The 17,683-nt window shown below is 40.5% G+C and overlaps 2 protein-coding genes across 4 annotated transcripts; one reads left to right on the plus strand and one right to left on the minus strand.

The window, feature by feature from the left end:
* The first annotated feature begins 1,339 nt into the window (after window positions 1-1,339).
* Window positions 1,340-4,014, plus strand: apobec2b (apolipoprotein B mRNA editing enzyme, catalytic polypeptide-like 2b). Its single transcript, XM_026153427.2, has 4 exons — window positions 1,340-1,733; window positions 2,463-2,643; window positions 2,737-3,080; window positions 3,208-4,014. The coding sequence occupies exons 1-3, from the start codon at window positions 1,450-1,452 to the stop codon at window positions 3,076-3,078; spliced, it is 807 nt and encodes a 268-aa protein (XP_026009212.1). The 5' UTR covers window positions 1,340-1,449; the 3' UTR covers window positions 3,079-3,080; window positions 3,208-4,014.
* On the minus strand, window positions 3,329-13,373 carry LOC113012922 (cell adhesion molecule CEACAM5). 3 transcript variants are annotated; one of them, XM_080295115.1, is made up of 20 exons: window positions 13,342-13,373; window positions 13,164-13,263; window positions 13,026-13,061; window positions 12,245-12,295; window positions 11,141-11,431; window positions 10,632-10,925; window positions 9,282-9,554; window positions 8,867-9,136; window positions 8,461-8,733; window positions 7,718-7,990; window positions 7,303-7,572; window positions 6,888-7,169; window positions 6,010-6,282; window positions 5,814-5,931; window positions 5,558-5,712; window positions 5,365-5,466; window positions 4,873-4,938; window positions 4,640-4,699; window positions 4,273-4,344; window positions 3,329-4,132 (listed from the first exon to the last, which is right to left on the minus strand). In XM_080295115.1, exons 2-20 carry the CDS (start codon window positions 13,249-13,251, stop codon window positions 4,068-4,070), a joined length of 3,312 nt encoding a protein of 1,103 aa, XP_080151241.1. In that variant the 5' UTR covers window positions 13,252-13,263; window positions 13,342-13,373; the 3' UTR covers window positions 3,329-4,067. The 3 variants fall into 3 exon arrangements, with proteins under 3 accessions (XP_080151241.1, XP_080151242.1, XP_080151243.1); XM_080295116.1 differs by lacking the exon at window positions 13,342-13,373 and having other exon boundaries at window positions 13,164-13,284; XM_080295117.1 differs by lacking the exons at window positions 8,867-9,136; window positions 9,282-9,554.
* Window positions 13,374-17,683: the final 4,310 nt, after the last annotated feature.

Raw genomic sequence — 17,683 nt, forward strand, 5'->3', positions numbered from 1 at the left:
TCAGTGCCTCAATTAAGGAGCTATGATCAATAAAGTGACCATAAACAACAGCATCAGTCAGTCTGAAGATGAACCCCTGATAGTGCTCTCACAAGGCTTACATCTATTTATTATTATTACCTGCAAAAAAAAGAGAAAAAAACCCAGTGTAACAGTTTTTGTTTTTGAAAATCAATGTGCTAATCTGTGGGCGATACAAAGAGATCCCCCTCATAGATCATAATTATCAAAGATTGCTGTGATCTTAATGGTTATCACCCCGGGACGTCTCTGGATTTAGATATGGAACTAGATATCTGTGTGGACGTGCCACTGTGTTCATCTTTGAAGCGCGTGTTTTCCCAGCTTTCCATGGGTGTGTTGTTGTTGTTCTTTGTTAGTATATGTGGAGCAGCTTGAGGCACCCACCTGCCCCTCCCCAGCTGTGACAGCTCATCCATTTGAGTTAGACGACTGGGCTGGGATGCAGCCCTGTTGGTAATTGCCTCTGAAATGAATTACTTGGCAGACAGTGAGACCGGGGGAGGGGGAGGAAATTGTAATTGAACTGCCCCCTCACTCCCTCCCTGGTCCTTATACCTCAAGTTATTACATCTGCAGTGCAGAAGGACATTTTCCATCCGCACACAGACACACAAAATGCTCACACCCTTACAAAACCAATTCTTCCCTCTCCCCTGCACGATGGCCTCAGCAAAGCACCATATTGATGCAGGGTGATTTCATAGATTGATTGTTCACGGGCACATGCACACTAGGCCACTGCACACTCTCGCACTCTTATTCACAGCACAGAGACAAACCCTCTTTTACACACTGAGTTTGCATTTGCTTGTGCTGCTCTGCTCCAAATACTCTCCTATTTGAGGTGCCCTTTAGCTGGCCTTCCTAATGCCTAATGGGCTGCAGGACATCGGAGTTGGCACAAACAGAAGCGGTGTTTAGTATCTTGAAAGCCCTGGTTACCCCGTACACACAGACACGCACACTCAGCCAAGCAGTGTTATTAATAACCTGCCTGTTGCTGGCCTGCTGACAGTTAGAAAGCCTGATGGATTGAAAAGCACTCGTGCTTGAGGCGGCACATTTGTGCACGCTGTTTGGTTTGTCTTTCATTTTTTGGACATTGCCTAAATTATGGAAGAAATTTAAGGCTCGTCTTGTCCCTTTCACCACACGCACACACTGGCAGTCAGTCATGTTTGGTCATTTGGCCTTTTAATAGCCAGGCCACTGTAGGCAGGGGACTTAGTTAACTGAGCCACCTACCCCCTACCCTGGTCAGATATGCACATGTTTTGACTCCAACCTTAGCACACAATAGGTGCTATTTCTGTAATGCACTAGGGTCATGACTCCACTTATACCCTCCACCCCTCCCCATCTGTCTCTCTCTCTCCTTTTCACCCCTGCTCTTCATCCGACACCGTCACCTACTTGCACAGAATCATGGCGGACAGAAACAGCCGGTTCAGCGTCAAGAGGAAAGAAAAGAAGGCGGAAAGCAAAACGAATAGTGAGAAGGACAAAGAAAAGGAAAAGGTGAACGAGAATACGGCAAAAAAGCCAGAAAAACCCCAGAAGAAACCAGAGAAGGTCCCTGAGCAGCCAAAGACAGATGAAGAGAAGAGGAATGGGGAAAGTGAGGGGGCAGCAGGCGCAGACGCAAAAAGCAGTGATGAAAATGGGGAGTTTCAGCCTATAGAACTGCCTCCGTTTGAGATCGTCACAGGGTGGGTAAAATTTACTGCGTATGCCATAAAGGAGTTCAAAACAGTGTGTCCCACTAACCTGTTTTAGTCTTTAACACAAGCATGTTTTATCTTATAGATGAAGTCCTTTCTATGTATAAGTCATATTGTTCTAAAGTGCATGTTCTTTACTTGATTTCAATGAGACAGGAAACTGGTGACTTGCACATGCTGTTATTAGCGTAGTGGTAAGAATAGGGATGAGTCACGAAGTGAACACTGAAGCCGGCCCCAGATATATCCCCCTGCCTAGCATCTGTTTCCCGTATCTGTCCTATGACTATGTGCTGTCAAAGCAAAGCGCCATCAACATTATATGAGATCTATTTTGTGTGATCCATCTGGCTCTCCTTGTGCAGTAGAACAGTAGATTATTAAGTCCGGGCAGGTGGAGTTGGCTGGTATAGGTTCTTTAGGCCATAACGTTCAGTCGTTGGCTCTTTATTTTTCATTTTATTTATTACTTTAGTTTGGATCATCACAAAATGAGCAACCCATGCTTAGGCAAGCAAGTGCACGTCTGCCCACCTGGAAAGTCATTTGTGACTTTTTCTCACATTGCACTGTCATGAACCACAATGAGAGGTGACAGAGGACAAACCTTTTGACCCTGATAATGAGAGCAGTTTCTGCCAGTAAACCACTTCCTTTTAGATTCACTCACAAGGCAAAAGGGCGTCTTTGTTAAAACTCACACTTTTACTCTACCAGGGAACAGATGAGCCCATTCTACTTCAAGTTTCAGTTCAGGAATGTGGAGTACTCATCAGGGAGGAACAAAACCCTCCTGTGTTTCAGAGTGGATACAGCAGGAGGCAGCGCAGAGCCTCTGAAAGGTTACATGGAGGACGAACATGCCACCGCTCACGCTGAGGTGGCCTTCTTTGAACAGGTAATGCCATTGTGCCCAAATGTGAACTCTAGTTTTCTCATTTCTAACTTCATAATACAAACTAGACTCAAACCTCGACTCCCACATCTGTAGGTGCTCCCTAATGCCTCTCTAGAGTGTGATGTCACATGGTATGTATCATCTAGTCCCTGTGTGGCCTGTGCAGCCAAGTTGGCCAGCATCCTCCAGCAGCGCAAAAAGATGCGTCTTTGTATATTCTGTTCCCGTCTCTTCGAGTGGGAGGAGCCAGAGATAGTTGAAGGGCTTAAGGGCCTGGTGAGAGCCGGCTGCAAACTGCGAATGATGAAGCCGTCTGACTTCCTGCATGTGTGGGAAACGTACGTGGAGAAGGAGGATCAGAGCTTTACACCCTGGGAGGATTGTCAGGAGAACTACAACTACTATATGGAAAAACTGGCAGATATCCTCAAGTAGATGTGAGTCAGTGTGTGTGTTGTGCATGCAGTGAGCCACCATGCTGTTTTTGGTTCATCACAGGTTTATTTATAGATGGTAACTTGGTTTTCCATGTGGATTCTGTCCTCTTTCTTGTCACTGCTACAGATGCACGGACCTCCCCACCGACTGATCCACAAATCGCACTACTTGTGAAATTCCCACTGGCTGAATGCGTGCTTCTTGCAGTCACACGGTGCAGAATGTTGTTAGTTTATGCACTCTTGGCAACATTTTATACTTTTTATTAACACAATTCATGTGGAAACTTAAAATGCTTGAATTTTTACATAAATACATCAACTAATCAACATCCAAGTGGTTAGAAAACGAAGCAAGAAGCAAAGAACAAAAGTGACATTCATCGTTACGGTAAAAATAAAGTTTGGACAACACCACAGCCTGTGTTACATCTGCTGACATCTGCTGCTTGCTCGGAGAACTGAAGATCTAACTGAAGAACAACGAATAAATTCTCCTCCACGTCATCGTACATGTAAAATATATACAGCAACTCAAAATGAACAGTGGTTATAAATGATGTTCAGCTCATAAATAATGTTTTTTCTATTTAACAGTGCCTTAAAATCCAAATTCATTCAAACAATGTGAATTAAACGATGCATAAATCCTCAACAGTTTTGTGCTGTTTGGAAATGTGTGTATAAAATATCTGTTCATGCATATTTTATCATATGTTTATTTTTTTCAGTAGCTGGTTTTTTAAAACTATCTCGCCCTGAAGAGTTTCCAGCTGTCGGGCCATGACAGAGTACGTCTAAAACGAAAACCTTTCACATCAATTGTAATGATCTTCAGCTGAGTTTCAGATGTCCTGTGACTGCCACATCACTAGATCGCACAAAGATGTTGTTTTCTGGTGTGCACTGACCATTAAAGCCTCACAGAGCTGAAGTACGTCTGCTGACTCATTGATAGGCCTGTTGTTGATGCAAAGACTTCGTCATTCATTTTAGAAAAGAACTCAGCCCACCGTTGGTTTCTGTTGTTTCCTGGTTGTCAGTCGTTGCAGCTAAAGACCAGGTTTGTGGAAAAACAGAGAAATTGTGTTTTATGTTTTAGAAACGCTGACACAGGATCATCATCATCATCACCGCAGATTAAAAAAATAAGCGCATTAGCAAAGTGCATTTGTGATTTAAACTTTATTACCTTGGTCCTCCTGCTTGGTTATTGGTAAGGGTGTTGTTTCACTGCAGACTGTGCCATTCTCCTCCTCTTCTTCTGTTCAGACGGATTAAGAAAGAAAAGAATCAGCATCTTTTACGACAGCTGAGCGCTTATTTAAGTATGTCAATCAAATCTTCTCTGCTTACAGCGATTTTCTTACTTTTCAGTTTCAGACTTACTGCAAAATATGACATTTAAAGGAAGTATTTTGTTTCTCCCAAGGAAGTGATGTATTCTCAGTTTCCTCATATTACATAGTTACAAAAGCAGCAGATGAATCAATCATGATAACGACTTCTTCGAAAAAGGACTTATGTGCTCACTCATTACGAGATTTATTTATTTTTACCTTTAGCTGGTGCATTCAGAGAGGCATCAGTGATGTACTCAACCAGTGGACACGGCACATCTGCAGTAAGAGGAATAAAGAAGTTAAATACAGGAAGTCACACCTAAACTTTTATGTGCAAGTCGGTAGTTTCCCAGCCTTTCTTTTTTTTTTTGTTTTTTGTGGCGGCCTCTATCTACAGCATACTTGGAAAGGGCGACCAAAACCACGTCACTGACATGGTGCTAACTTACCAGTTATCTTTAGCTCGGCCATTGTTGGAAACAGGTTGACCTCTTCCATTTTGTCATCACGACCATCTGTGTGAAAATTAACAGCTCAAGTTTTTGTGATACTTGTATTGATTTGGACATTTATATAAGTTGGGTGTCACCTTAATACTGTGCTGATTTTGGATTCCATTAACCCTTTAAGATAATAGTTTATCTTTAGCTACAAAATGATTCACTAACTTACTGGTACGTAGTCTGTTTAATAATGTCGAGTGGGAGAGATGCCCAAGAAAGACACTTTGAGAGCAGTGCGAGGGTAAAAGTGCAGGCTGAATAGATAAAATTTCTGCACCTGTCCAACCAAATGCAGCTGCAGATTTAGGTGCAAATCGTTTTTCTAAAGGTTTTTTATTTCACTCTTCAGTTTGCCCACTTTCATTCATTCTAAAAGTTATGATGTTGGTTCTTACAGAGTTTTAGAATTTGCACAGTCAAAAAGATAAGAAAGCATACTTGGTTTGCGGAAGACTCTCAGGGCCACGCATCCTATCAAGACCGCAGCGATACCAAAGACGATGCAGCCAGAGATGGAAAGAAGCACCCGCCTCTTTAACACTAAACATTAAAACAAAACAAAGCACAAGATTAATGACAGAATATTATTTTGAGAGAAGATTCATAACTAGCAGAGCTCAGTTGTACTTACGAAGGTTCTTGGTCTTGAAGGAGTCACTGGATTTTGAGTATAAGGGTCTCTCATCAGCATGTGCACAGCAGGTGTAAGTACTCTGGTCGGGGTCATTGCTGGGAGTTACTGTATGTGTCACATTGAATGAATCGATTCGTTCCCCCTCTTTGAACCTATTAAAATTCAGTTTATTGAAAATCTGCATTACTGCTGAATTTTCCTAAAGAGCAGAATCTACACAGGGCACTAATAATTATGAACATTGTTATATTACCATGTGTAATGCATCCAGTTGTGCGTGCTCTCCTTTACTTCACATTTTAGACTCAAGCTATCAGTGGAGAAGACGTCTGACCAGCCAGTTAGCAGGACTATAGAAGCCTTTGGGCGCTCTGTAATAAACGCAACCAAGAAGTGAATAACGAACATTCAAAACCAGAAGAATGAAAGGAGGAAATCAAAAAACGTACCTTCAACGTTGAGCTTTATTTTGTTACTGTAGCTTGAATAGAAGACCCTTTCTGTTCCTCTGCTAACATTGCATTTATATGAACCAGAGTCTTTTGTTGCCACAGAAGTGATGTTGTATTTGCTTCCAGATAAGTCTAACTTGCTGCCATCTTTGTACCACAGATACGTCCATCCAGAGGAAACATTAACGTGACAGTTAAAGGACACTGAGTCCTCAGAGTGCATCAAATTATGTGCCGGATTCTGCTCCAGTGTGACTGTCGGTTTTGCATCTGAGGGTTGATAAGAATCAACAATAAGAGTTGTACAAGAGCACTGAAATACAAGTCAGACGGCGTACCTGATCTAAAGGTAAGACGACCATTAACTAGTCTGCACTGCTTTAAATATCCATTTTCTTAACGAGAACACTTCTCTGCCATGATGAAAAAACTTTTTTATTTGAGGTAGTTACAGAGTTACACGATGATGCTGCTCCATCCCTATGATGCTACAGTAAACACAACAACATTTTTAATGTACTTTTTAGTGTGTAAATACAATAATAACTTTACTAGACTTCATGTGAATTAACCGCTGACTTCCTGAAGACTTTATCACCTTTGCATTGAATGAGGTTAACATGGGTGTTTGTGTTTTTATGGCTTCTCTAATTTTCAAGCCAACCTTCCCCCTCTGGTGTGATCTCATACTGAACATCGCATTTGTAAACGGGTCAACACTCTCACAGTCTAACTGTTAGCAGGAGAGTCAACAGCCTTACATTCGCAACATTTTAAACCTTTACTTTAAAATTACAGCTAACACAGCAAAACTGAAAAAGACAAGTTTCAATGAAGAACCGTGTCAAAAATCAGAAGAAGAAAACAAATCTCACCATAGACATGAAGATTTAGTGGAGAACTTTTGGTGCTGTAGACGTCCCTGCTCTTCAGTTTTCCTGAGCAGCTGTAGCTTCCCCCGTCTGAGGTTGAAGCAGAGGTGATGGAAAGATTTCTGCCCTTATCTGAATTATAATGCTGGACCTTTGTGCCATCTCTGTAAAACGCGTATGTCCAGTCAGCGCTGTCCTTCTGCATCTCACAGCTCATATTTACACTCTCAGTGGGGAACACATCTGGCCATTTGGTTACTAGCTTCAAAGTTGGAACAGGAATTTCTAAAAAATAAAATATAAGAGACTTGTTAATCATTTTACAAATCATTAGAGATTTTCTGTTTTGATTCTCCCCATAATAATACCCCAAAGTATCTCAAATCACATGATTTCAAAGAGTCTTTCTTTAGCTCACCAGAGATTTGTACGGTCCGCTGGTCACTGAATTCTGTGTTGAATCCTGTTTTCTCTCTTTTGGCCTTGCACTTATAAACTCCCCCGTTTAACAAAACGAGTCCTTTCATTTTTAAACTGTTGCTGTTGTTGGGAATTGATGCTTCATCTTTGTACCAGTCATAGCTCCATCCATCTGAGTTTTCAACTTTGCATTCAAAGGACACGTTTTCTCCAACGTAAAGCTTTTTAGCATCTGGCTGTTGAGTTATTGTAGGCTTAGGCTTGTTTTCTGAACAGACAAAGAGGAAGTAGTGTTTTTTTAATTTTAGACAGAAGCAACTGAAGTGTTCATGAAAAAGGTTCTGAAATGAAAGCAGGAACAAAGCTGCTGGACTACAAACAGATATTCTGAAGAAGAGTCAATAGAAACTTACCTTGCACTTTAAGTTGTTTAGCTCCACTTGAATCAATGATGAAGGCTGAATTTTGACCTCTTGTTGCTTTGCATGTATACGATCCCTGATCTGCTGTTCCACGAATTTGAACTTTAAGTTTGTCTGATGATCCAGTAACCTTACTGCCATTTATGTACCACAGGTACGTCCATTCAGACTGGACACTGATGGCACAGCTGAAGGTGACCGCTTCTCCAGCAAACATCACATCGTATTCTGGATCTCGTGTCAGTGTGAGAGTGGGTTTCTCAGCTGAGGGGATATGAACATGACAATCAAAAATTATGCAGTATTTAATGTGGACATTGTGACGTGCCTCAAACAATTACTCTTGTATTTTGATATAATATTTGATATGTTTTATACCTGAACTTGAAAAAGTTCCTTTGTAAAAATACACAAAAGCATTTGTGATGTTGTGTAAATTTCTAAAACTCACCACAGTGAGAGAAACTTCAGAAGAGTTTTTATAAATGAAAGCAGAAACAAACCTGCTGGACTACAAATAAATATTCTGAAGAAGAGTTTATATAAACATACCTTGCACATTTGTAAATGAGTTATCACTGTCATTCTCTAACTGTTAGCAGGAGAGTCAACAGCCTTACATTTGCAACATTTTAAACCTTTACTTTAAAATTACAGCTAACACAGCAAAACTGAAAAAGACAAGTTTCAATGAAGAACCGTGTCAAAAATCAGAAGAAGAAAACAAATCTCACCATCGACATGAAGATTTAGTGGAGAACCTTTGGTGCTGTAGACGTCCCTGCTCTTCAGTTTTCCTGAGCAGCTGTAGCTTCCCCCGTCTGAGGTTGAAGCAGAGGTGATGGAAAGATTATCTGAATTATAATGCTGGACCTTTGTGCCATCTCTGTAAAACGCGTATGTCCAGTCAGCGCTGTCCGTCTGCATCTCACAGATCATATTTACACTCTCAGTGGGGAACACATCTGGCCATTTGGTTACTAGCTTCAAAGTTGGAACAGGAATTTCTAAAAAATAAAATATAAGAGACTTGTTAATCATTTTACAAATCATTAGAGATTTTCTGTTTTGATTCTCCCCATAATAATACCCCAAAGTATCTCAAATCACATGATTTCAAAGTGTCTTTCTTTAGCTCACCAGAGATTTGTACGGTCCGCTGGTCACTGAATTCTGTGTTGAATCCTGTTTTGTCTCTTTTGGCCTTGCACTTATAAACTCCCCCGTTTAACAAAACGAGTCCTTCCATTTTTAAACTGTTGCTGTTGTTGGGAATTGATGCTTCATCTTTGTACCAGTCATAGCTCCATCCATCTGAGTTTTCAACTTTGCATTCAAAGGACACGTTTTCTCCAACGTAAAGCTTTTCAGCATCTGGCTGTTGAGTTATTGTAGGCTTAGGCTTGTTTTCTGAACAGACAAAGAGGAAGTAGTGTCTTTTTTATTTTAGACAGAAGCAACTGAAGTGTTCATGAAAAAGGTTCTGAAATGAAAGCAGGAACAAAGCTGCTGGACTACAAACAAATATTCTGAAGAAGAGTCAATAGAAACTTACCTTGCACTTTAAGTTGTTTAGCTCCACTTGAATCAGTGATGAAGGCTGAATTTTGACCTCTTGTTGCTTTGCATGTATACGGTCCCTGATCTGCTGTTCCACGAATTTGAACTTTAAGTTTGTCTGATGATCCAGTAACCTTACTGCCATCTTTGTACCACAGGTACGTCCATGCAGACTGGACACTGATGGCACAGCTGAAGGTGACCGCTTCTCCAGCAAACATCACATCGTATTCTGGATCTCGTGTCAGTGTGAGAGTGGGTTTCTCAGCTGAGGGGATATGAACATGACAATCAAAAATTATGCAGTATTTAATGTGGACATTGTGACGTGCCTCAAACAATTACTCTTGTATTTTGATATAATATTTGATATGTTTTATACCTGAACTTGAAAAAATTCCCTTGTAAAAATACACAAAAGCGTTTGTGATGTTGTGTAAATTTCTAAAACTCACCACACTGGGAGAGAAACTTCAGAACTGGTTTGGCTGGTGACAGCCCTGTTCTGGATTTTTCCACTACACTTATTTTTTCCTATATGACCAGCTGAAGCAGAGCCTCATTCACATCTAAAGACACAGTACCATCAGCGTGGACCTGCGTCCCATCTCTCTACCATGTATACATCCAGTCACAGGCGCCCTGCCCCATCCCACACTTGAACTTCACACTCTCGGTGGGGAACACATGTGCCCACTTGAGTGTGTCTGTTGAAGTTGGAACTGGAATCTCTGACGAAAGCAGACACATTAACCATTTAACATAGCATGCTTTTACAGTTGCAGCTAGCAATGATTTCTATTATTTAGTGTGTAAAACAGGATGTGTCCTTTTACACAAATGATCTTATTCTTTCCCTCACAGCTCCACCTATGTTCTAACACCCTGACGGCTTTTGAGGCATCCCTCTCTGCTTTATGCTACGCCACAACATCCTGTTTCGACAGACGATGCAGAAAATAACGGAAGGAAGATGCTCTCAAAATGCTGTTTCACGGAGTACAAAGAAGTTTTGAGGTTTTAATAACAGTATGGACAACGCAAAATATGACCTGCTTATACACAAGATTAGCATTTTGCATATTCACAATACCAACTGCTTATTTACAACAATAATTTTACTTGTGTTCACCTACTGTTGTGGTGAGGTTTGAGAAAACTGATAAGAATCTCATGTTTGTCTGTGAGGTATATATGAAGCAACGCAGAGGGCCAAAACAGACTGTTTGGCTCTGTCCACAGTGACAGAATCACCCTGTTAGCCTGTCGTACTCTTATTACTTTGTTATTTCTTAAACTGTTAATGCAAGTTAAAGTAATGCCATGCACATGCAAGAAAACTCACCGCTAACTTGGATCATAACCTCGTTGCTGAATCCAGAGTTCACTCCCCTAGATGTAAGGTGAGCTTTGCAGGTATATGATCCTTTATGCGTCTGACGGACCGGGTTGATTTTTAATGATGATCCGTCCCCATTAATGATCTCAACTGGGTTATTTTGGAGCTGCTGCTTATTTCTGTGCCATGTAAACGTCCAGCCAGGGGTGCTGCTGACAACGTGACAGCGAAATTCCACCGCCTCACCTTCAAACACATCTTTCCAGGCAGTCTGAAGCTGCAGACCTGGTGTTGGTGGGTCTGTAACACAAAAAAAGAGAACTTTTAACTGCAGGTTAAAAGAGTATCAGTAAGAAAGCCAAATTGCTATGTACATCATCCAAGTACTATACATGCATCCAAAGTTACACACAGCTTGGGTGTGCTTGCTGCTCAGGACACAGAAAGAAAAGGGCATGCTTCAGCAGTCTACACTCTCTCTATAAATACAGCACAAATATTGCAACGAACCTTACCATAAACTGTAATTTTGACAGGTCCACTTTCTTTAGTTTGACTGGGCTTCTTTTTGCCCTCAACCACACAGGTGTAATTTCCAGAATCTTGTGTTGATGACGCTGTGATTGTAAGCACTGACTTATCTGGGGACGGAGACAGATTTGGACCAGAACCTAGAGGGCTTCCATCTTTCTTCCATGTGATGATCAGCTCCGAGCTGCTAGTGGCTTTACATTCTAGCACTACTTTCTCAGAAGAGAAGACGTCTGACCAGGAGGACGTTCGCTCCAGAACTGGTACCGGAGGCTCTGAAAATTGATTAAAAAAAGTGAAAGAATGGGAATGAATGAGGGTTTACACTCCTAAAAGAAAAACAACTGGGAGTTTAGATTCCATTCGTATATCCAGAATCTGAGCAAAACCCCCCTAATGATGGCTACAGACGTAATATAAAAATATCAGTAAATCTAAAAGAATAATCACAAACGAAGTACACAGAGGAGCATCTGTGAATGTAGAACGCAGTAAAAGCTGAAGTAGATGTGAGCACAAAAACACCAGATGCTAATCGTGTCAGGTAAGAACAGGAAACCAAAGTTACCAAAACTTGACAATTAAAGACCGGAAAAAACATTTTGATTGGTTAGATTTCTGTAATGACACAACCTCAGAATTGTTGCGTTGAATGGGGTGTTTTATGGGTCAGTAGGAAGTCTTTAGATACTCTACAGCATCAATCAGACATCACCTAAAAAGCTTACTCAAGTAGCCCGTTGTTGCTGGCCCTGCCCATTCCTTTACTGATAAATTGTACCCATCTATTCAACAGGACGGCATGCCAAAGCTCAAACACTCGCGCTGTATTCTTGAACACAACGAAGTGTTCACTGAATTCAGATCTGACTAGATGTCAGTGAAATACGTCACCTATCGGATGTGGTTAAATAAAACAAATCCATCATGCAGGTACTGCTGCCCACTAATGTGCAGGCTGTGCATGATGCTCGGCATGCCAGTTAAGGTAGCTCTGAAGCCAAAAACGAGCCCGACATGTTAGCGGCACAGTGCAAGTGGCGTTTGACGAGTACATATGATCAAAAAAACTGAGGTCATAATCTCACCAAAAGGAGGAGGTGCTGTCGATTCACTTTCTCTATAACTGTAGGTGGTTGCTGGATGAAGAAGAGAAAAGATGTGGAGAGCAAAGTTTAGATTTTAAAAAAACAAGGTTTGAGTCATATCCACAATGTAAAGGTGAGACTTCATAAAAACACTGGTAACAGTTAAATCAGAGCTCCAATCTCAAACTGCGATGCCTAATTCTTTTTTTAGTAGACATGAATGATTGAAATGAATACATTTTTCACAACTTTTAAGAACTTTTAGTTTGACAAAACAATGACTTAAAAACACTTCTCATGTAGAAAAAGGAGGAAAACATCCTTTGTGTCCTACATACAAAACAATTACACAATACATCCACTCTCAATACTGTCAAGTGAAACCTACGGCATGATGACAGGAGACTATTGAGATTAGGCTGGTGTGAGGTAATACGGACACATGAGTTTATAAGTGTGTGTATCTAGTTGTAGGAACTTTCAGACTCATGACAATAAAGTACTTCATGTTCCTCTTGTTAAATTTACCCAAGTTCTACTTCCTAAACATTGCTCTTGCTCGACTCAGACTCAGCCATGTAGGCATTCAGTGCATAAATGTTGGTTTAAGAGACACTTTATGATCTTAACAGTTAACTTCTGTACTGAATCTGGTGTTTTTGCTCAACATGAAAATGTTTTAAAAAATCTTTTTCCAAAAATCATCTTCAACTTCTAAAACAGTGCAATCTGCTCAAATGTGTGAAAATCTGCTCTCGGCATGAAAGACAGTTTTTCCTACCATCGTTATCCTCAGAAGCACAAACAGCAACCGCATCTGTCAAAGAACCAAACAATGTTCAGTTGCATTAAGATTTGCATGTAAGTGAAAATATTCTTTATAAACTACAGAATTGAACATAAACGCTTAAAAACTTACATATTACACTGAAGACCTTGAACAGCCACATTTTCCATTGAGCTGCACGTGTAGCACATGTAGAGACTGGGTGTCTCAGTTGACTCATTTATCTGCTTCGCTGTGACATTCAGTAAAGGAAATAGAGCGCAGTTGCAGTATAAATGGGCGTATGTGACAGCTTCATTTCTGAACTCACCTCAGGACAGCAGCTTTCCTGTCGCTCTCTGACAACTGCCTTTTTTTGTTAAGGCAACAGGAAATGTGTTGGTGAACCACACTCAGATGTTTGTTGTTGATACAAAGTTGAACTGCTGATTTGTGTGAAATAAAAGGAGGGTTTAGGGAATTGAAAGAATGTGCAAGATGCTAAACTGTTGACAAAGCTCGATATTGTGCTCAATTTGACGATTTTAGACCTAAAGTCGTCTATGACTTAGCCAGCATGTCGTAGCTGGGATATTTCATTGTGCAGAAAAAAACTAAACAAAAGAAATAATTTTAAAAAACTACCAACATCAACAAATGCATTCCTAAAATCAAAGTTATCCTTTTACTATGGTGCAGGCCATTTGGAAACTGTAGCTGAGGCGTGATTTGAGGGGATGAACGGAAACTGCAGGTTATTTAAATTATACTTTTTTTATAAACTTATATGAAACTAGCGTCTAACCACAAACTGTGACTTCCTTTTGTCTTCAGCTGAAAGTTGCTCTCGAAAAACAAGAAAGGAAATTTCTTAACAGTTTCATTTTGACTGAAAACACCTTTTAGAGCACACATGTAACTACATTATATGTAATATTCAAAACAGCCTTAACGAGCACATCAGTTTTAATTATTACGTGTTGAATGAATCTTTCTCTCTCTGGTGACTTCCTGTAAGGCTGGGTGTTTTGCACCGAGATGCATCACATTTCAGTTCCTGTGTAAGCGAGGACTTCACTCACCCTACTCACCACAAGGTGTCTGTATAACACAGAAAATCCCGTTATGTCATGTCAAACTAAAATAAACCTCGGTTCATATCAAACCTGGGAATAACAACCATAACCTATCTTTAAAAAAACATTTGTATATATCAGTCTTTTGATTTATCCAGTTTATTAGAGCCTGATTATAATGATTAAATTTCACCAGGCCATGTATACTCGGTGGCCACTTCATTAGTTACACCTTGCTAGTACAAAGTACTTGGACTGCTCTTTTGCTTGCAGAACATCGTCAGTTCTTCATGATACAGATGATATAAGATGCACTGTTGCACTATATAAATAAAACTGAACAGAATTTAATTCGATTGAATTGAATGTGGACGAGAAATCGAGATAAATCACACCTGCCACCATTTTTTGCACTCTTCCAGCGTCAGTTTTGGTGTTTGCATTTGTGTAGCCTCACTGTTCTCTTATCACCCTACATGAGTGACTTCCAGTCTGGTCTTCTGCTGCTTCTGCATCAAGTTGTGCATTCAGAGCTCATCTGCACACCTTGGTTGTAATCAGCGGTTCTTTGAGTTAGTGTTGCTCTGATATCAGCTCAAAGCATTCTGTTGATTCTCCCCTGACTTATAGCATCAATATTTTCTGTTTTTCAGACGATACCATCAAACCCTAGAGATGATTGTGTGGAAAAGTCCCAGAAGACCAGCAGTTTCTGAAATAGCCAGACCAGCCTGTCTGACACCAACAACCATGCCATGTTCAAAAATACTTAATTGAGCTTCTTTCTGATGCTGAGTTTGAACTTCTGCTTTGAAGATAGTGGATTATGGCAGCAGATATTATACAGACTGAGTTGCAGCCATGTGATGGGCAGTTGAACAGGTGTAGCCAGTGAAGTGGCTGCTGAGTATATATGTTTCTATTAGGGGGGGGGGACTGCATGATTTGTCTAAAGTAGTATTTAGTGAATCATATGTTTTGGAGTAGTTTTATTTTGGTATTGATGCTATTACTACTAATAATAATAACAATAATAACAAACAATAATAAACAGGCACTTACAGGTACTGTTATCGGTGGCTTGAACCACATACAACAACCTCGGCTCTGTTTAAAACCGCAGTTTAGCGGTTGTTAGTGTGTAGTTGACATCAAAAGTTACCGGTGCTGTTGTGTCGCTTCTGACACCATTAATACGTCAGCAAACATCTTTTTTTTTTTAAGTTACATAATGTAAAACTTACGTTGTCGTTAACGTTACTGTCACACACAATGATGCATTCACGGGTCGGTTTCACTTCCAGAGCGCACAGTCTCCTTCCTGTCTTCTAAACTGGGATTTCCGTAGTTTTTCTTTTCCCAAACTTTACTACTTCCCAGTGTTGCCAACTTAGCGACTTTGTCGCTATATTTAGCGAGTTTTCAGGCCACCTTAGCGACTTTTTTTCTGAAACGCGACTAGCGACAAATCTGGCGACTTTTTCTGGCGTTATTAGAGACTTATTTATGACGACTTTACTCTCAATAAGCAGCGGGTGCTGCGGTGGGCACCTCGCCCGTGCCAAAGCGCTCACAGGCCGCTATCAGGGCAGGGCTCCCGCACTGACTGTAACGCAGTCAGTTCTTCTTTTACTGTTATGTTGTTTTGTGGACCACAAAGTTTAAAACCACACACACACACACACACACACACACACACACACACACACACACACACACACACACACACACACACACAATAACTCCCCCAGAGCGCCTGTTTCGGGTCACTTTTGCCGGTCCAAGCCCGGGTAAAGGAGCAGGGTTGGAATTGTGACATTAAAAAAACAATAATTGCTAAAAGAAATTTAATTTGTAGTTCTAAATAAACTCTAAATGCATTTAGGACGGTTTTTTTTACTGACTTTATGTCTCTTCCACGATGTCATTTCTCTCTCCAACAACATAGGTTACAATTACATTAGCATGACCAATTATGCAAATTAGGCGATGACATCATTTAGCGACTTCTAGCGACTTTTAGGCCAATAGCGATTTTCCTTACTGAGGAGTTGGCAACACTGCTACTTCCAACATCGCAAACATCGTGCAAACAGCGATGAGTAACTGGACTGTTCCTGTCATCAATGTGTAAACAGGCTAAACAAAAGAGGCTTCCAGATGTATGTACAGTTTCGTTTGACATTTTCCCCCCAACAGGACCTCAGGTGATTCTGGCAAAGACAAAAATGGGCAGAGTCGTGGTATTTCCCTTGTTTGTCATAAGGTCTCGCCAATCCTGGAAGCTGTGCTGTGCATCTGGACTGCATACTTCTTTTCTTTTCTTTGTTACCTTCATATTCAGGTCCCGTTCAGTTAAACTGTTTCATTATTAATAAAAGATAATGTACAGTCACTCACTGTTCCTGATGAAACACCGGTGCAGTGTCAATAATATTACAAATATTAATACTAGTAACGCTAATAACTGTTTGAAAACTGAATCATGAAGTGGTGCTTTTTTTTCTTTCTGGGGATTTTCGAGAAAACATTTCAAACTTAAATGTTTTTTTCACAGAGGCAATGGTGGGGAACTCTTCAAAGAGTGTACAGTTGAATAAGATAGCTCGGCAGATAGTATTTCATTTCAACATTATTGTTTTTTAGAAAACAATAGATGTTGTACAACATTAGCTTCAAAGACAATCTTGTGTTTGGTGGCAGAAGTTGAGGGGCTAACAGAGAGAAACAGACATGTGCCTGCAGCCAACATCGAACCACCAGTTAACCTGACATACGTACAGGTAGGTCCATATATATTTGGACACTTTTTACCTGTATACTTAAACATATTCCAATTATTGATACATAATGGACATGGACATAATATGCAGACTCAGCTTTCATTCAAGCGTATCCACATTCAAATTGGATGAAGTGTTTAGGAGTACAGGTCCTTAACATGCACCGCCCTCTTTTTAAAGGGACCAAAAGTAATTGGACAATTGATTTAAAGGCTATTTGATGGGCTCATTGTTTCATTACTAATGAAGCAGATAAAATGACTGGAGTTGATTTGAGCTGTGGTGCTCGAATTTGGAAGATATTGCTATGAACAGCATGCGGTCAAAGCAGCTCTCCATGCAGGTGAAACGAGCCTGCTTAAGCTGCAAAAACTGAAAAAAAAAAAACCTCATCTGAGACTTTGCTGCAGTGTTAGGATTGGCAAAATCTACAGTTTGGTACATCCTGAGAAAGAAAGCATTGGTGAGGTCAGCAACGTAAAAAGATCTGGATGTCCAAGGAAGACAACAGGTCTCTCCAGGAGGTAGGTGTACCAGTAACCAACCATGAAAGTAAATACAGAGTTCACTGCAAGGTTCAAGCCACTCATAAGCCCCAAGAATAGAAAAGCTGGATTGGACTTTGCTAAAAAACAAACAAAAAAACAAAACATCAAAAAAGCCAGCACAGGTCTGGAAAAATATTCTTTCGAGATGAAACCAAGATCAACGTCTCTCAGAATGATGGCAAGATGGCAAAATTATGAGACAGCTCATGATCCAATGCATTCCACATCATCTGTAAAACACAGCAGGGCGGTGTGATGGCTTGGCC

This window comes from Astatotilapia calliptera, chromosome 20 (genome assembly GCF_964374335.1).
Source record: "Astatotilapia calliptera chromosome 20, fAstCal68.1, whole genome shotgun sequence".
In the NCBI taxonomy this organism is placed as follows: domain Eukaryota; kingdom Metazoa; phylum Chordata; class Actinopteri; order Cichliformes; family Cichlidae; genus Astatotilapia; species Astatotilapia calliptera.

Coding starts and splice junctions, on each gene's coding strand:
- LOC113012922 (XM_080295115.1), bottom strand. CDS start 13,251: ATGAGTCAACTGAGACACCCAGTCTCTACATGTGCTACACGTGCAGCT. Junction 7,991..8,460: donor ACTAAATCTTCATGTCGATG/GTGAGATTTGTT, acceptor ATATCCCCTCAG/CTGAGAAACCCACTCTCACA. Junction 4,133..4,272: donor AACCAAGCAGGAGGACCAAG/GTAATAAAGTTT, acceptor CCTGGTCTTTAG/CTGCAACGACTGACAACCAG.
- apobec2b (XM_026153427.2), top strand. CDS start 1,450: ATGGCGGACAGAAACAGCCGGTTCAGCGTCAAGAGGAAAGAAAAGAAG. Junction 1,734..2,462: donor CCGTTTGAGATCGTCACAGG/GTGGGTAAAATT, acceptor TTACTCTACCAG/GGAACAGATGAGCCCATTCT. Junction 2,644..2,736: donor AGGTGGCCTTCTTTGAACAG/GTAATGCCATTG, acceptor CCACATCTGTAG/GTGCTCCCTAATGCCTCTCT.